The 19,512-nt window shown below is 36.5% G+C and overlaps 1 protein-coding gene across 19 annotated transcripts in view; it reads right to left on the bottom strand.

Moving 5' to 3' along the window:
- Positions 1-4,936: 4,936 nt before the first annotated feature.
- Positions 4,937-19,512, bottom strand: part of ALDH1A1 (aldehyde dehydrogenase 1 family member A1) — a 50,631-nt gene continuing 36,055 nt past the window's right edge. For all 19 annotated transcript variants that reach the window (XM_086867178.1, XM_086867173.1, XM_086867175.1 and 16 more), the window contains 8 exons: positions 17,857-17,985; positions 15,230-15,343; positions 13,522-13,624; positions 12,779-12,963; positions 11,142-11,306; positions 9,200-9,357; positions 7,607-7,681; positions 4,937-5,528 (listed from right to left, as the gene is read on the bottom strand). In XM_086867178.1, the coding sequence (XP_086723304.1) occupies positions 5,456-5,528; positions 7,607-7,681; positions 9,200-9,357; positions 11,142-11,306; positions 12,779-12,963; positions 13,522-13,624; positions 15,230-15,343; positions 17,857-17,985 (1,002 nt within the window). In that variant the 3' untranslated portion in view covers positions 4,937-5,455. The remainder of the gene's footprint in view (positions 5,529-7,606; positions 7,682-9,199; positions 9,358-11,141; positions 11,307-12,778; positions 12,964-13,521; positions 13,625-15,229; positions 15,344-17,856; positions 17,986-19,512) is intronic.

Here is a 19,512-nt window from a genome sequence, read left to right as displayed (position 1 = left end):
TGGGTGAAAAAGGTAAAGTTTGGAGTTTAAATTACTTTAGAAAACAGAAGACAAGATAGAAGATTTAGGATGTTTCCTCTTGTCCTTCTTCTTTCTTCATCTTCTTCTAGAGGTTTTTGGGTAGTAGTAAGTGATTGGATAGAGAATGCCGCAGTGCAGCGTGCAGGTGCTGGGTCATTGTGTCACCAAGAAAAATAATTTACTTGGCATTTCTTAATTGAGTAAATGAACATATAAAAGACCTTGAAGATCTTTGTTAGCCATTTTGCACCTTTCTATCTTAGGGCATGTAGCTCCTTGTACTTTGTATATATATGTAATACAGATAGGAGAAGAATAAACAACCAAGTCCGAACAAGAGAAAACTGCCTTTCTCTCATTAATCTCAGTCCAAGGGGAAGAAGAACTCAACACAACCATGAATGTCCTAGCAAGACACAGTACTAACCATTTTACCTGGGAGAATTGGCCGCTTCTATTCGGCTTCCATCAAGGACAACCTTACGGTGTTCTGGTTAATATTTCTGCCAAGTCTCTCTGCTTTGCCTGCTAGCAATGTTCAAAAGCAGCTATGGTCTCTTGCTCTTCCATGGCCAGTTTAAAAGACTGTGTAGGTATCGTCTTTGTTGCTGTTCTTTGAGGACTTTCACAAGCTGGATTTCGGTCAAAAGACCTAATACACAATTCTGTTTATGGGATCATTATGCCTGCCCTGTTTTTCATGCAACATTAAACTGACTGACTTGGTTTTCCAGAATTTTTACTTTAGTTTCCAGAGAATTATATTCACCAAGTCACTGTTTTTCTCTCAGTGTAACAGAAGTTGTAATTCTTCAGTCCTTCAGACCTCCTACTGAGTTCACAGGGAAGTATTATTTCCAAATTTCCAGAGACCTTTTTTTTACTTTTTTTACTTTTATTTGATAGTGGACTTTTAATAATAAGGACTTATCTAAGTCTCAGTTTTAAGAGGGAATATGTAGAAAACACTAATATTGAGAGGCTTGTACCATGACTTGAATTAAAAGAGGGAGAGCAGATGGATCAGGCAGTTCAAAAACAGTCTGACAGCAAACATGGTGATAGAGGGGCTGGAGGAGAACACTTCATCTACTAAAGTTCATGTTAAATCTTTCAAAATTATAATGAGATCTTACAGTGATATCTTTCAGAATCTCAGGGTGATCCTTTGCTTTCATTCCTCATCAGACTCCTTTTACTTCTGTCACTGCTCCCTTCCTTTTTCCTTTTTTTTCTTGTACATGTCTTTTCTTCATTTATCTTTCATGTCCCAGATGGCCTACTCTTCTCCCCAAAAAACCTTTTGGCTGCCAAGTTCACATCTTTCAAATTCCTCCCTAAAACCTATTTCATCAAGGAATTTTCACTTTTTATCCAAGCCAGATGCCTTTCTTGCTCTGAATATTTTCCCATATCTTCCCTTGTCTGTCTTAAGGCCTGCATATCTGGTAGTCAAGGATTATCAGTAATTTTTTTACTTGAAACAGAATGAGAATTCCTTACAAATTCACTGTTTTGACTGAAATAGCCTATAGGTCCTTCTATCCCTCTGTTGCCATTCAAAAGCTTCCTCTCTCTTAAAGGAAAAGAGTGTGTCAGAGGCAGAGAAGGGGGCAGGCATCACCTCACTGATGGCAAGAAAATGGGCATAAGGAGTCCATGTCTCTAGAGCTTTCTTTTCTGTGTGGTATAAAATTGCTTGAAACAGAGAACTTTCCAATAAGACTGCAAAATCATGTTCTTGATCATACTTCCATGAATATTAAAGGTGCGTCTTTAATAGTGTTAAGGGGATAGAAACAGAGTTCACTAGGAAAATAAATAGTCCCATTTAAATCTGCTGGAATGTTGCTCTACATTATTTACCTAGACAGCCATTGCCTTCAAGAACCGGAGGAAAAAGTAACATGGTTTCAAAAATAAAATTAAAATTTAATTACTGCTGCTGTCAACTAGCAGTCAGTTTTCAGGGCCTTGAAAAGACATGCAACAAGCTCATTTCTCTCATTAAATTTCGTCCTCTGTGAAATACTGACTACGACTTCACTGACATTATAAGCAATATTTACATAGAGATCAGCTAGTCCTCTTCTCGTGTTTCATTCCAGTAAATTTCAATGGTGCTGCTTTGGCACATAATGGGAGTAACATGATAATGATTCAATCCCAAAAAGAAAGGACCTCCTTAATCGTCTGTGTAATATTTGCAGAGTTTAAGTCCTCATTTATTCCTGTTCAGACCACAAATCATCATACCCATGTACAGATATAAGTCAAAGACATAGCAAAGATATTTCACCATCAGATGGAGACTCTAATACTATAAACATAGTTACAAACACACCTAACTTTGAAAGGACATTTCTTTAATTAACAGACATGTCTTTTATTAACACTACTAATGGTGTGTGCATTTTTGAGAGAAATCCACCCCGACCTCTGAGTCAGTAAACCGGCAGCTGAGGAACAAATGGGGCCATATTCTTCCTTTTTTCTGGCCTGGGCATCGTCATACACTGTGAACTAATGTGCTCATGTAAGTAAAACTGGACTATGAAACTGAAAATTGAACCCTTGTTTGCCTCCTTTAAACACATTTCAACTGTTTAAAGGACTGACACACATATTGAATCCCTTAAGCTTACTAGAGGCCAAAGAGTGTATCTGTTTACACTGGCATTCCTTGGGAACAACTTCAGTGCATCATCAGATCAGTCCAAATCTATACTTGATTCTGATGAAAACCTTGGGTGCTAAACCTCGTCTGAATGAGTCTTTGCCTCTCTCCCTTTCTCCCTCTCTCTTTCTCCTCCCTTGTCCCCACCATGCATAATATACACATGAAAGCACTTCTCTGACTCAAGGCATTTGAAATATGGCTTCAAATCACTACTAGATGTCACATTTTGTTCACATTGAAAAAATAAAATTGACAGAACAAGACCATTGACAGCTTTCTTTTACCCATCAAGACTGTCAAATGGGAACTAAAATACATATTTACAATATTTTTGGGAATGTTATTAAAATATTTTAGACATTCTAAGGAGAAAAAATATACATGCATACAAGGGTCCAGTTGGTTCTTCTCCTATACTGTGTTTTCCCTTTCCTTGCATTATATTCCAAAGTCATTCTTTGCTTGGGCTTGCAGTCACAGGCATGATGGGTAGGACTGGATTTGCAGTGCTGTGCTGCCAAAGCACACTCTGAGGAGAAGGGAAGTAGCTGCCTGCATAGCACCCATTCAGAGGGGAGCTGCTTCAGACTAGCCCTAGTCTCCTTCTAAGACCTGGATGATGACAGCTGTTGGACCATACCAGAAACCACGTGTGAGCCTGCTGGCTTAATGCCAGCAAAAAGGAACCCTGTTTTGCTCCCTTGTATCCTTCTTCCAGGTAAAGAATGGAAGTTGGGAAGTTCAGGAATATAATTTTAGAATTGCCCTCCTGATACAAGATAAAATGCAAATGTAGGCTTAATGCAACTTGACTTATATATCCTGCTTTGAGACTTCTACTCTTGAATGCAAAAGAAGGATTTCGATGGTAGAGATCTTGTAGAGACCCACACCAACTCTAAAAATAGCTTTCAATTTATTTTAAAACATGAAAACCTTCACTGTATCTGTCTTTTCACTAATACTATGTCCCAGTTTTAAAGTCTTTCAGGTAATTTTGTCATTCTTTTCTTATCTGCAGCTTATTTTTAACTTTTTTTTTTTGACTTTATATGGCATATATTTTTATTTCTCTGCTTTCTTCTGTCTACTATTGTCCGCAGAAAAAACTCTAATTATTTCACAGTACACTTCCTTCTTTTCCTTTATTAGTGTTGTGCTTGATTCCTAAATGGGACCAGAATTCAATTTGTTTGAAAACTATGTCTAATGAAGTTGCTTTAGAGGCATGAATATGGGATTTGGAATGGACACCTTTCAAAAGTAGATAATGTAGAGGCTGTGGAGAGAAATACCCATGCCGCCAACTTTATGTCCAAGTTCTTAATGGAAAAAGACATTCTAAGAAGAGTCATAGGGTGAAAGTCTCATCTGTATTTTGTTTTATCTTATTAAAAAGAAAAAAAAAAAAAAAAATTAAAAATGACCACTGTATCCAAATGAACAAAACCTTCTTCTTTACTGAGAAAATTCTCAATGCATGCTGCTTAAAAATTTGTGTTATGCCATGTTCTTACTAATGGCAGAGCTCATACTGCGTAAAAGGTTGCTTCTGAGGCTGAGCCTGTCTAAAAAGAGTTGACTTGTGGCTCTGGATCCAGTCCTGAGAAAATAGGAGCCTGTCAGTAGCAGGCTGTGTACTGGCTGTCTGTGGGCAGTACACATCTGCTTATCTGATTTATTTGGTGGCTGCTGGTGCTGAGAGGCCATCAGAGGCTGAGCTGCCAGACAACTGTGAAATGCCAGAGCTGAGCTTGTGATCTGCTTGGGACACAGGTGTTTAAAGAGGGCCCTTATGAGAATATGCAGCTATAATGAAAAGATGAGGAAAAAGGATGAAAAGAGACAATGGATTAGAGGAGGAAAGAAGAGGGAAGAGAACAGGAAAGTTACATGAAAGAAGGTGAGTACAGGAAAAATGTAGCAGGTATAAATCACAAAGGAGGTTGCCTTCCCCTCTCCCTCTTCGTTCTCTTCACTGTTTCTTGCTCATATGTCTGCTAAGATTTGTTATGCACTTACCACTGCAAAGCCAAGTGCTGGCTCTTTGCAAATTGTCTACTTTGTGTGTGTTCATGTTTTCCCAGTTATAATACTGGCAAAATATATTTAGCCCCCATATAGAAGATGTAGTGTATTTCTGACTACCTGAACACGCCACCGGTGCCTCTGTGGTAAACATATTGCCCAGTGGTAAACTGGTGTAATAGAAAAGGCTAATGAAGGGAGAAGCACTAGGTTTTGTAGGTGACTTTTAATATCTTTTAACATTATACAGATTACATTCATGTAGCATGATGAACAATTTTAATAGTCTAAGAAATATATCTGGAGAAACATAGAGACATCTGCTAACTACTCTTAAGTGCTTTTGTTAAGGCCACAAAGAAAATGCAAGGAGAGTTTGCCATCTAACAGTTAAAAGAGCACATAAACTCAAACTGTACTTGTAGAATATACTGAAAAAGGAGAATTTTCATAACACTACAGAGAACTACAACTGCAAACAAGAGTAGATCTTTCTGGATATGAATTTTAAAACGAACCGTGAACCAGATATTAAAGATTTCTTTTCATAATAAATCACGTTAATTTTTTCTATGCTATTCCTTATATTGTTAATGTATGAAGGTATCTCTTATACAGTCAGAAAGCAGAAAATGTAACGAATCACTTGGACAACAAAACACTTAAGAATTCAGATAGCCTTTTCAGATTCATTTGAAGATGTTAATTTCTGCACCTCAAACAGCATTACGAGTTCTTTTGAGGGATTTTGATTGTGACAGTCTTAACTTCTGTGTATTCATGAAGTCCGTATTCTCCCCTAGATAAAAGAGAACAAAGAACAACATTTATGCTAATGCTTTTTATATGAGTTTTGTTCTGGATGGGATTTTCAGTGGTAGTGTGCAATTGGCCGGATATCTAACACGTACACTGGACATATTTGGAAGGCAGCCGTGCAGCTAGACTGCTGCTGGAAACCTTTTGAAAGGAAAAATGGGAGAGAGAGCAGTTTTATTTCTGGGAGTGGTGTTTAAATTAAAGCATTTCTAAATTGTATTTCTGTACAGCAGCTCAAGAACAAGTTACATCATCACAAGTATATTCAGCAAGTTATTTGTAAAGCTCTTCTTCTGATGTCAAAACTTTCTCCAGAGTCAAAGAATAGGAACTTCATCTCAAGTAAATGGGGACAAAATTATTCCATGATGAAATCTCAGTGAAAAAGAGTTAAAATCTTTGATGTGTTACGAGCATGTTTCACCTTTATGTTTTCGGTGATGTGTTCCTAAATATTTGACATCTGACATAGTTGAACTATTTAGACATAACTGATTGCTCTATGGAGTTAGGGTTTGCTACAGCGTAATGTTATGCAGTTCTCACTGCTGTTTTACTAGATAGACATACAAGCAAGGCAGAAATCTGTGCTCAGGATACTTGTACTGGCTGAAAATGTTTACTGTTTCCCTTCAATTTTGGAGATGAATTTTGTTAATATATGACATTCAGTAGATTAATTTGTAATGGTGTTATCACTCCAAGAATTATTCAGAGAATTTTATTCTGTGGATCAAGGAAGTCAGTGGCTTAACACAACCACATCCTAATTTTTTCAGTGTAGGTTTTTCACAGATATTTCCACTTCTGGTAAAAATGGTTGTCACATATTTATAAATTTTCTCATGACAGACATCTATCTGGTGATGATTCTTTCCTTGACCTTTAGTGGGAATATTTTTATTTGTCTGATAATTGTGACTTTGAACCTGAAAACTTTGTTAGCATGAAAGATTTATTCCTTCAAAATGTACTGTCATAGAGAGCATTTTTAATAGTCTATCATTTCCAGCAAATAAATCCAATTAATATTTCTGAAAAAGGCTGTCATTCAGAATTGATTATCTCCCAGTTATTGGCACCCAACAAAGGCAAAGCTGTCTTTGATAAAAATGGCCTAAATTATTGAAGGTTTTCAATTTCCAGTTTTCTAAAGCTCTCAACATTGGCTTGACTGTTCCTTTGAAGTCAGTGGGACCTTTGCCATCAGAAGCAGATTGTATCCAGTGATGAGCAAGTATGAAAACACTAGGCTTTATCTCTGAAGAAACTACATAAAGAGAAGCTCTGAAGTGCCTCACTTATATTTTTTAATCACTTCTATGGTTCATTAGAAGTGTTATGTATTTGTCTTAATAAGAAAAAGAAGGCTTACATGTACTGATTTTTAGTCATTGCTTTAAAAATAGTTTGTTCTTATACATATAACATTTTTAGCAAAGACTGAATTCAAGTAAGACAAGATATAATTCAAGTTGAAACTTAATTAAAAACTTAGAAGTTTAAAAAAATTTGTTTAGTTTATAATATTTGTATGTTACTCAGCTTCTATTCTGGGGAAAAAAAAAAGGTCCAAAACTACAGAGGATTATTTTCACCATATCTTTTGACCTGGCTGTCATACACTGTAAAACATTAGGTTCACAAATTTTTAACTGAAAAATCTTAGATCAATGATGTTGGATAGTCTTGTGTTTTCAAAACCTAGCATTTAAAGGGGGTTTCATAAATTACCCACAGATTCGTCTTCATGAAAATGACAGTTTCTCTACATAAACATAAACACAATGGTCAGTTTTGTTTACCAGCATACTTCAGCCACAGTAGGCTGCCAACTGGTCATATTGAAAAAGTGTGCATCTAAGAAATTTTCTTATTTACTTTGTAGAGGAATTGCTGGTTGATGTTGCCTCTGACAACACAATGCCTCTAAGCTCTCTAAAGACTAATTTGACAAAATCTCAAATTGGACATCCTAGTTATGCATATTTTAAGTTGGGGTTTGGAATTTCCATTTGAATTTCCTGTGAATCTACAGTTTTAAAAATATTTACTTACATTTCTCGTCCATTTCCTGACATCTTAAAACCTCCAAAGGGACACTGAGCAGACAATGCACTATAGCAATTAACCCTGGAAAAATAGGAATATTACTTTTGACAGTGTGAAACAATTTTTTTTCACTTCTGAAAAAGCAGTGTTTTTTTGTCACCTCTAAAAAGCCTATAGTGGTAATCACAAACAGTATCTAAGCATATATTTGCAAAAATATATGTAGTTTGGAGATCAGATAGATGAAGCATCAAAACCAGCTACAGAAATTATCAGAGTACTAAAACTCAGCAAGGGTCTTAAGGCAGAGAGACAGTCATGTCTTTCTCTGATCATTGCAATAAAATTCCTAATTTGAACATAAGCTCTCTCACAAAAGATTATCCACAGATAAATGTTCTGCAGAAGAGTTTATCATTCTAGTAGATAAACTCAGGGTAGTTTCACTATATATTTAGGAAGTTTTGTTTGGTTCTACTCAGTTAAACCTTAATCTGTATTGTGGTTGAGAACAAAGACACAATAATGAATAAGAAAGGCATTTCACAGGCATATTTTTAGGCATGAAGAATTTTGGCAGAATGCGCATCCTATTTCCTAGCTGAGAAGCTCTTTTTGTCTTACAACCTTGTCAAACCAAATATTCTCTATTTTCATATCTTATATTCTATGCTCCTGCTAGACTACTGGTTTCAACAAAAGAGATTCTGTTCATAGTTAAGGATTCTGAGACCACCAATCATGTACGAGCAAATCCCAAGTATCCCACTTCTATTCCAAATTTTCTTCCATATAAAGAATACCAACTCTGAAGTCAACACTGTTAACATATTTTTTTGAAAGAATATGTTCTTAGATCACAGGACCTGGGCAGGAATTTGTGCTGGTTTCAAGTGCTTTCGGATAAAATGTAAATTGGACACAGGTTTTGCATTCAAGTAAAATTGGTTGTTCTCCTTCTGGTGCATTGAAATAACTGTAGGGAAATGCAGAACTTCATCAGTGATTGTCATTGGACCCTGCTATGCCTCCAAGCTTTCACTCTTTAATTTCTTAGCTTTTTCTTTTCCAACTCCATATAGGTTGCCTCTTCTTTTCCACTGCTGGAAATAGTTGTCCTTTTAGTAGTTCTCATAGATTGTATATCCTTTATTTGTTCAATCACATTTTATCAATCTTGTTGGATGGCTGTTCTGCCAAGGCAAATGGCCACTGAACTTCAGATAACTAATTTCTTTACACAATACCAAACCTGATCTCATAGATTATCTATTGGGTTATCCCCAGATCTTGAAGTAAAGGGCACTCTCACAACATTTTATTTTGTTTCCTTTTCTTTTAGTAAGTAAATTTCCTTTTTTGACTAAGTTTGTGGGAAAACTGTATGAAGACCAACAAGAAGTAATAATTTAGTAACACATTAAACAGGGAAACCTGTAGGAAGGATAAACAGAAGATACAATGATCTACCTCTATAAAGATGACAAGGAATAAATACATAAAAAAAAAAGACCATGCAAAGTACTGTGAATATGTCTTACAGTTAGTGCCATGGACACCTGCATATCTGAAGTAATAATTTAAAAAAACATTACTTACCATACTGTTCCAGCCTGAAGGGCAGCTGCAAATGTCAGTGCTTTATCAATGTCTTTGGTAAAAACTGCTGCTGCTAAGCCATAGGTGGTATTATTTGCCCTCTTGATAACTTCATCTATGGTTTTAAACTTCATGATTTGTTGAACAGGTCCAAATATCTGTATCAAACACATGTAAACATATGAAGTGAACTGGAATAACTTACTATTTTAAGTGATTTATGAATTGTTAGACAGCCTTATTCCCAGATTCATTCAGTTAAGAGGGAATAAAGTTCTAAAAAATAATCTAAACTTGCATAAAGATGTTTTCATTATGAAGTCAAGAGTACCTACAGTTAATAGTTCATAAAACAATAAATGAACAATGAAAACAAATAAACAATGATTAAATGGCACCCATCATAAAGGTAGTTAACACGGTGTCACAGTGTGCTAGCTATCTATGCTGGTTACCAAGAAACTCATTTTTTCTGGACAAGCTCCCTTTTTAAAGTTGAGAAAAACATAAAAATTTTACCTTCACCTATATTTGCAATTAGACTTTTATCCCTGCAGTTAGCTGCACAACTGAGAATGTGAAACAACTAGTGAAACAACTAATTCTGCTTTCCAGAGGGGTGTCAGGTAAGAGAATAGTCCCTCAGGTTTGGCTTTCCTGCTACCACTGTCCAAAGTTGGCACCCAGAGGTGCCCATGCCTATCACAGAACACAAGGCTGGAGGGGCATTACAACATCTAACTTGTTCTATTTCCATAGACTACGAGCTTTCTACTTGAATGAGGTTTTTGTGCTGATTTCTAGATAGAGTTGTAAGGATTGATTCTCAAAGATCAGGAAAACATTGAACATTCCCCCAGTGTTCAAGTCGTGAGCTTCAAAACAGAAATTCTTTGGACTGTCTTGGCTATCTGTAGCTTCTTTGTTCATTACACTTAAAATAATATGAGGAGCAGTCCTTGTACTGCTGACAAAGGGGTAACTAACAGAACTGACTGCAAAAAAATCAGAACTCTGTGCTGTCTCCTACTTGACTCAGTATGGTGGAAACAATCCAGATTCTGTCTCACACAGCTCTATCATGTTTTACTCTCTCTGTCACAATTAATTCTAAATGTGCTGTGGTCATTTTTACTCAGGTTGTTGACTCTTGGTGGATGTAGTAAGTACGTTTAACATACTGCATCTGTTTTCTAGTATGTAGTATAATGGGCATTAATTGCAGCCCATTTGCAGTGGTTATTAATTAAGATAAATGTAAAAAAAAAACCACAGTGAAGAGGTCATGACTTGACTTTGAGCCTTTATGTAGAGAGCTAGTTGAGATGGCAGCTCAGCACTCCCAAACATCTCTGGTTCCTTCCAGACAATCACTGGTGGCCTAGCATTGTTATCTTAGTTGAGACAGTAGCAGACTCTTCAATAATGTGTAGACACATCTGCAAACTGATCTAAGTTAAATAACCCCCCAGGGGTGAAACAATAAGCCACCAACAAAATGCCTCTGGAAGCGCAATCCAACAAGTTTCTCATATTGCTTAGCAGCTGCCTGGTGCATACAAGCACCAAGGGGCTCCTTAGGCACCATAAAATGTTCACAAGTTGTGCCTCCAAGGCTTGCATCTATGTTACAGGTCACTGTGACTTTGATATGTGAGAGATATGGACAGTACAGAGCAATGCAACAATCCAAACCTCAGCATTTATCTACTGCAGGAGCCTTTGTTGGCAGGGCAGCCTCATACTCCTCTCCCTCCTTGGGCAATCTGGTGAAACAGGCACCAGGAAAACAACAAAAGCACTTTAAACACCACCAGGATGGAGCAACATCTTTAATGAGGAATTTTTCATGTAGTCACTTGACCTTTTAAATGGATGTTTTGTACAGACATTTAAACAGATGACTTCCACTGAGAGAAGAGACTGCTGAAAATTTATTTACCTCTTCTTTGGCGATGCGCATATCATCCGTAACATTAGAAAAAACTGTCGGCTGGATGAAGTAGCCCTTGTCTCCCCAAGGACCTCCTCCACATTCCAGTTTGGCTCCTTCTTTTTTCCCACTCTCAATTAGCTCCAGGATTTTTTCATACTGCTCCTTATCAATCTAAATGAAAAGATATTTCAGGAATGAAAACTACACACACTGATAACAGTTTGTCCTCTAGTTTATAATCCTAAACCTGTGTCCCTGTGAGCTGGAGAAAAATATGGCTTTTTCTCTGTGGCAATAGACTTGAGTGAATAGACCTGATACAGGCTATAATTTTCTGTTTCTAGGAAAAAATACTCAAAACATAACAAGATATCTGAAGACAGAGAGACATTTAACATAATTACCATAAAAAATACAACTACACCCCATGATCATTAAATGGGGTCATACCAGTTCTGAAAGGAGTAACTTTTCTAATCCATAAAATAGTTAACCTTCAGCTAAATGCTGCTAAAGAAAAAAATAAGTTAAGAAAAGCAAATTATGAGACTAGAAGAGAAAAATGCTCATTCAAATATTTTCATTATTGCTTTTTTCACATGTTTAAATTCCTTAATTTTTTAGTAGGAGTGTATTTACATCTCTCATTTAAATTGTTATCATGAAATTCAAACTCAGTAAAGCCACAATAATATGAGAGAGGATTTCTGTTAATTTTATATTAGCTGTACACCAGACAAATGGAGATTACTTCTCTGAATCTTCCTACCCTTTGACTTTTAAATTTCTTCAGCTGAATTTATTATCTTGCATCAGAGAATATTCCAGGATTTGAAATAATATTTTTTGACTTCCCAAATTTTGTGCGGCTTGGAGTGCATTTTTTCCAGTTTACTAGGTGTCTTTTATTACTCAAAATGATTGTCAAAACCAATAAAGAATATTTTACTCTATAAAATGCATGTGAGTGGTTTTGTCTCCTACTTTTTCTTTGGCTCTACTCAGCTTTTTATTCCATGCTTTTATTCCATATCCTACAATATAAACTGATGTGAGAATAAGACTAGATGAGAACTATTATAACTGTGCTCTGATCTACTGAGTTCACAGCACTATGAAAGCAATACTTTTTAGTGGTGCATTTTAATGTTCATTTGATGGGAAAGCTGTTGGCATAATCTTTGAGGAAAAAAATCCCTTGCATTTTAATTGTGTAGTATTCTAAAACTGAGGGCAGCATAATGAAAGTCTAGTACCTTGAAAAAGAGGAAAAGATATCGCAACTCCTATTTCTTCAAGCTAGTCATGTAAGAGTGGCACTATGAATGAAAAGCTAGCAAGCTCTAACATGGCATGAGTGGTTGTACTTGCACTTTTATAGATCTTGCATTGGAGCTTTCTCAAAGCATTTCAATTTTTTATAATTGTTCCCTCTCAATAATAAAAAGAACTAGAAAAGAGAAAGAGACCTTAGGCCAATGATATTGCCACAAACAACAATCACTTTGATTTCTTCCTTGTGCTCCAGACTAACCTCTACAAAACTGTACTTAGACTTGAAGCTATTGCAACAGCAAGTTTAGAAAGACATTAAATTGTGATGTCATGACAAAATTATGCTGGAAACATGTAATTTTACTCACTTGAGGGCCTTGCTGTACACCAGGCTTCAAAGGATCCCCAAGAGTATACTTCTTTGCTCTTTCAATACTTCGTCGAACAAACTCATCATAAATAGGCTCTTCCACAAAAATCCTAGATCCTGCTATGCAACATTGTCCCTGGTGGTAGAACAGACCAATATGGGCAAATTCCACTGCAGCATCCACTGCAAAGAAATGCAGAGTTTGTCAGGTCATAAACCTGAATCGTCAAGTCATAAATTCTTTACTATCCTTTGTCACTATCAGAAATTTCCCTTTCTAGCATTTCTTATTTTTATGGCCCTCTAAAACACAGATATACAACCATTTGCTTATGTCTAAACCACCCTTCTCAGGAGTATCATGGTACACTTAGCTGAACACACCTTCAGACATTCTATGGGAAATTTACATTATTTGCCCTGTCAGGAGTGCCAAGAAGAGTATTCAGACAAAAAAGCTAATAAACCTGTTTAAGATCTTTCTATCTGCTTTCAATTCTGAATTCATGTTTCATTAGGATGAACATTAATTACATTAAGAGTGAACAGGTTTTCAGAGGTCCATATCTATTCAGGAACCATCAATTTTGGTGGCAAACTAACTTAAAATTATGGCATGATCAGTAAACATTAAAAATTACTTATTTTTTTGAGAAGGTTCAAATAATTTACTGAAAAAGAAAGGGAAAAGCCAGTTGGATTTGCAAGTGTAGTAGTTAATAAAATAAAATTGCTACTAACAGTCTGCATCTGCAAATATAATGTTAGGACTTTTTCCCCCAAGTTCCAAGGTAACTCTCTTCAGATTGCTCTTCCCTGCTGCTTCTTTAATCAGTTTGCCAACCTAAAAGATAGGGAGAGGACAGCTGAATGTCAAAATGTTCATAATGATCTCTATAATATTTTTCTGATTTCAACAAAAGCAAAGATCAGTTAAGAGATTTCTACTATCCCAGTAATAACATGCAAAATAAGTTAAAATAAAACAACTGAAAAGAGTCAGGTGCAGGGTATTTGTGCCTTATGAACTGAAAATGTTTTCTAGTAAGAGTTTCCCCCTGTAATAGTAATTCCCAAAGATACATGGTGCTTTTTTGGTTACCACCACTCTACTTTCATGTGTCTCTAATCTCAAGGAGGCACAGGTTGCTGCTGTACCAGTTACTCCCATTAGATTAAAATCTCTCTGTTTTATGCATGAGAAGGCTTTTTAATGCACAAAGTTTATGAGACAATCTACACTGGCTGCATGGACACTCTTCCTTGTTTCAATTTCTCTCTCAGATGAATGAAGAGGAGGAAGCGGACACTGCAAGCTAGAACCCCTACCCTGCTTTTCTCTACTGATGACATGATTAAAGGAAGTACTTACTATGAAGTGCCCTGGAAAAGCTGTGAAGGAAAAATCTGCTTGTAGCTCTTGTGGCTTTGGTCTCTAACAGCCTGTGTGTATCAACCATCAGGCAAATTTCCTGCCATCATTTCTCATTGCTAAATTGTACTGCTAGAAGAGAACAGTCACCAAGTTGTAGAATACACCCTTCTGGTCCATCTGCCTGTGGAGGGTCACTGGGAGCTGGGAACTCTAGTTGTCACTGTCTGTTGGGAACAGCTGTGGGATATTTCTCACATTTCTCAGATTTCTAGGGGTTTTGGGTTGTTTTGATTTCCCATCAGAGCTGAAGGTTTCTGAGGGTGAACATAGCTCTTGCACTCAGTGTGTACTGATCCCCGACACAGGGTAATGATATTTATCTTTGGAGTTTGCATCCAAGAAGTTAAGGGACCAGATTGCAGCTTTTCCATTTTGCCTGCATGTAGACAGACAATACAATGAACTGTATCAAGGATATAGCTAATTCTTAATCCTATGTATAGCCTGCAATGAGAAATCTCCAATTATAGCACTGACAGTTCTTCTGAGAGAAGGTTAAGGAAAATTAACAGTGACCTTCCTTTTAAACAGATACATATTCAAACAGTCTTCTAAGACCACCCAGATGGTACTAAGCATCACTGAAATACCAAAAGTCTGTCACTACATCCAAACGTGTGCAGACCGAAGAATGAGATTTCCTAGGTACCTTCCTGTCCTGCTGTTATTAAATATAACAGAACTTCTTAAAAGAAGAGTAAACAATGTTATGAAAAAGTTTTGGTTTAAATGAGTAAGACTTAAAATACTCTTGCTATATTAGAACCTACTGTATCACATGGACTGCCTTTGTTTGAAGGGCTTCCCAGCAATTTCCAGCAACAAACATTGTTTAAATATGTTTAAAGTTAATAATAACCAACAAATCATTAAACAGACTTTGTTTAACAAACCAGCAGCCATAAGAAAGAAAAGAGTTAAAATAATTACACAGAATAAATAAGGCATTAAATCATTGCTGGGAATCAGAGGGGCACATTTCCTGCTTACATTTTCTTGCATTCATTATATTACCTCTGTAGAGCCTGTGAAAGCTACTTTATCTATATCCATGTGGTGAGAAATTGCTGCTCCAGCGGTGGGTCCAAAGCCGGGCACAATATTCACCACTCCAGGTGGAAATCCTGCCTGAATTGAAAGAAAGAGTCCTGTAAATGTGGGGGAGGATCATAACTAGAAGAACATGTATCACACGGTCTTACTTCCCTTTTCAGTTCTCCAGCCACCTTTTCTTAGCCATATATTTATGCTCAGCCCGAGAGCCCCCAAAGATTTCATTCTCACATGGTTAACACCCTCTTTCTTTTACCAGTCTTTTAAGTTATTGAACTACCTCTTCTTTTATTTTTTCCCAAAGGACATGTTACTTTAGTTCTTTGTTAGTGCCTTTTCTGAATAAGTATATTTTTTAAAAAATTCTCTTACTCAGATGTATAATGAAATATTGCTTACTTTCAGGTATTTTTTGTTAAAGCTGATTGAATCAACAAATATATTTGCTGGTTTTTGCACATTAATATCCATGCTAGATGGAATTTAATTAATGATCTTCTACTGAAATTCTTTTAAGAAAAATGATGGAACTCTGGATGTAGGTTGAAATTACAGTGGGCAATATATGAGTTTAGAGCAAAAAAAAGGCAGATCAGCTACCAAGAACAAAGAAGCAGGCTGAGATATGCACAGTTTCAGCATCTTGCACATTCTTTATGTAAATAAGCTTTTTCTGTGATTTAAAACAAATGCATTGTCTCCTATAAATCCCGTATTAAATATGTTCCATTCACAGAATACAAGATAAGCTACTTTTTCACAAAATAAGCTATTTTCTTCCAGCAGCTTGTCAGGCAAACTCCAAGGACATGCAAAGAGTAGATGACATTATCATTATTATATATTTATAATAATAATAAATAATTATTATTATTATGAAGCAGTTGCATAATCTCAGTGACACTTGTGGAGGAAACATAGAATTAAAATATCAAATAGGTTCATATCCTGAATTATCACTTAAATAAGTCTCTTTATAACACTAAACAGGACTTTGGAATTGCATGAAGAAGCTCCATATTTTTTGGAAAACTATAAATTTCAGGTGGTGAGTTGGAGCTTCTAAAATTCAAAGCCTGCATTTTGGATATCAGGTTGATACTTTTGTTCAAGAAACTTTTATTTCTTACAATTTCATGCTCAGATATAGCCTGTTAATGCTTCCTATGCTTATTTAGTTTTCCAGATAAAAGTTTACCCTGAAACTGATGAGACAATGAGGTTCTTTCCACTTGCTTAGCATTGTGTTTCTTAATTTGTGTACAGAAGTCTCATTTTTGAGAATTTAATTTCCATATTTGTTTTAGAACCTCTTCTCTTTATATTAGTAAGGGAGCCTTGTAAGTGTTATGAAGCAAGATAGTGAAGGTTACCAGAAGTGAGTATATATAAATATTTTTTAAAGTGGACATTTGGGACCTAGAAAGATAAATTAGACTTTCAGATATTTTCACAAATCTAAAGCAGCTATTGAAGTGATTACTGGCAGGAATTTGGGCTCCTGTGTTTTTTAGATATGCTGGATACTTATCACAGTCCACCTTCTGAGCTCTCCTTTCAAATAATCAGAGTATCAGAACAGATATTTCATTAGATCATAACAAAATTGAGTTACTTTTCCTGTAAAGTAACTTTTTTCAGAAGAATAAGCTTTCAGACACTCATTGCTAAAAATTAATAGAGGATATTTTTTAAAGCTATTCTTCCTAGTATTATCTAATAGCATTTACTATGTGATGCAATAACAGCAGGACTTGGCTCCATTCTGATAATAATTTAGTTTCTGTGTAATATTAACACACAACCAGTCAGTCAGTATGCTTTGCTGAATCACGGTTTTAAAGCAGAATTATAAAATGTGCCAAGTCATTTCCATTAAAACTCTGTAAGGTTACTGCACTGGTGGTTGTTAACATCTGTGCCAACCTTTGAAACATCTTAGATTGTATTTGTTGATTTTATTGGGAAGAAAACGAATCTGCTTTACTGTTCTCTTTGGGTGTTTGCTGGACTGGACACATTTGTTAACTTTGGAGATGCTAACTTTTTGAAGGAGCTGGCACACCTCTTGTTCAGGAACACAAAGTGTCTTTGAGTTTCTATGTGAAGAGAATTCACAGGTTTGGAAGCAGTCACCAGTTTGATTTTACAGCTTCCTGTTAATAATAAACCTAGGTGGATAAAAACTTTGTTCAGTTAAAAAAAAAAAAAAGCTGTACAAACAGGTCCTTTTCTGTGATAACTATGCTAATTAAGTCATTGCCATCCACCTCCAAGTACTCTGCACTTGGCTCCTTGTTTGCTTTTGACTTTGAAAGGTACTGTGCTTTAGTAATACAAATATACTTGCTAAAGAATGGAGTCCGCGGAATTGCTGTTGTGGGATTTTTTTTTTTGTGTGTGTGTACTAGGCTGAAAGATACACATGCTTTTGCTCTGGTTTGGCTTCACTGGTTTACAGCAAGGTAAGTTCCACAGTGCAAGGCTGGGCATGCAGAGCCTGTCTTATATTACCTTTGTGGCATTTCAGCTGCAGTATACTCTTACATGTCTGAGAGGGGTAAATAACTCTGTTGTAGGTGACTTACCTCTTTAATTAAGGATCCCATGTAAAGGGCACTGAGTGGAGTTTGTTCTGCTGGTTTGACAACCACTGTGTTTCCACAACAAAGGGCAGGGGCAATCTTCCAGATGAACATAACCAATGGGAAGTTCCACTGAAAGACAGATGAGAAAGTGTATCCTATTTCTAATACATCACCAAAATACCTCAGCTTTTTTTTATTATTATAGTGCAAATTTTCAACTGGGTGGCTGAACTTTTTGTTGAAGTCCTTTCAGAATGAAGATGTTTTGAAAAAAATTGGCAAGCCATGTAATACAAAGACTGGGGATTTTTGTGTGTGTGTAAGTCCAGGGGATCCAAGGTTTTAGTTACAAGCTCAAGAGACAATGAGTGTACTCCTTTAACAAAGTATTACATGCAGTTGTTGGATTAGTGGTGCAATTGGGATTTTTGCTATCTTAAATGGTCACATCCATCATCAATTCAGTTTTCTAAGGGAGAAAATGTAATGGCACATGGTGCTGCACCTGCCCTCTCCCCTGGAGGTTTCGCTGGCAGCTGTTTGTTGTGGGCTGTTCAGACAGACTGAGGAGCAGCTAAATGCTTTGGATCCCATGTTCTGCAGTGTAAGGGACAACATGACCGGGGGAAAACAGCTTTGAGAATATTTACAATAGTTTGGGTAGCATTGGAGCCGTGAGCCTCAGCTCAATAGACACCTTTCTGAAATGGGGAAAAAGGCGGTTAAGTTTTAATCTTGACTTGTATTACAATCAGAAGGGCTAGGAGGAATATACATGCAACACTTCTTTTTGTCTCTCCTTGTCTCTTGCTAGACTCACCCCAGCCTCAAAAATAATGGGAGCATAAATAATATAAAGTGAGGGATTATAGGGTTTTCTGCATATTCATTGTTAAAAGTGGAGCTGCATAAATGAAAGAAAGTGGAAAGGATGAGCTATCAAAAGTGGTTTGCAACATACACACAGTCCTCACAGTTTTGGTTCATACAGAAACATTCAATTTGTTGGTTCATATTTCAATGCAGAGAAAATGAAGATATATTCAGAAATACTTAACATTTTTTATGGGAAGTCAGTGTTTGTTCTAACTGCTGCTTGTACTTCCAGGAGATAATTATATTTTAAATGGTCACATCTAGTATTTCTAGCTCTTGGGCACAGCTTGACTGAGTGTTTTACTTGAAATGTCTTGCATCTGACATACAAGAGGATCTAAAGCAGCAGTTTCCCAAGCTCTCCTAGAGGCTGGATACAAACATATTCAAACAACATTCTCCAAATCAATATGGTGTTCTAAAGATATCGCAAATTTTCAAGATCAGCTTAAAGACGTCGGGAACATGAGCAGGACCCACCCATCTGAGCAGACCTCATGGACAAGATGACTTTTTAAGAATCTATTGAGTTGTCAAGCAGATCAGCTGAGGCTGCTCATAATTACCATGTGTGAGGGGTGGGTGGATTAGGAGAGCCTAGTGCATACAACTATTTTCACAGACACCCACCAAAACTATATGGACTTCAAAAAATAAGTTTAGCACTTGAGATCCTCAAATCTTTTGAAGGATCAGACTCAGGTAAGCCTTTTGAAACTTGAGTTGAAATGAGCAAGTTCAAAACTGGGAATTTAGGAGTGCCAGACAGGAGCTTTATTG

Source organism: Cyanistes caeruleus, chromosome Z (assembly GCF_971803275.1).
Source record: "Cyanistes caeruleus chromosome Z, bCyaCae1.hap1.1, whole genome shotgun sequence".
In the NCBI taxonomy this organism is placed as follows: Eukaryota; Metazoa; Chordata; class Aves; order Passeriformes; family Paridae; genus Cyanistes; species Cyanistes caeruleus.
Note: the sequence above shows the minus strand (reverse complement) of the source record. Positions and strands in the feature narration are given on the sequence as shown.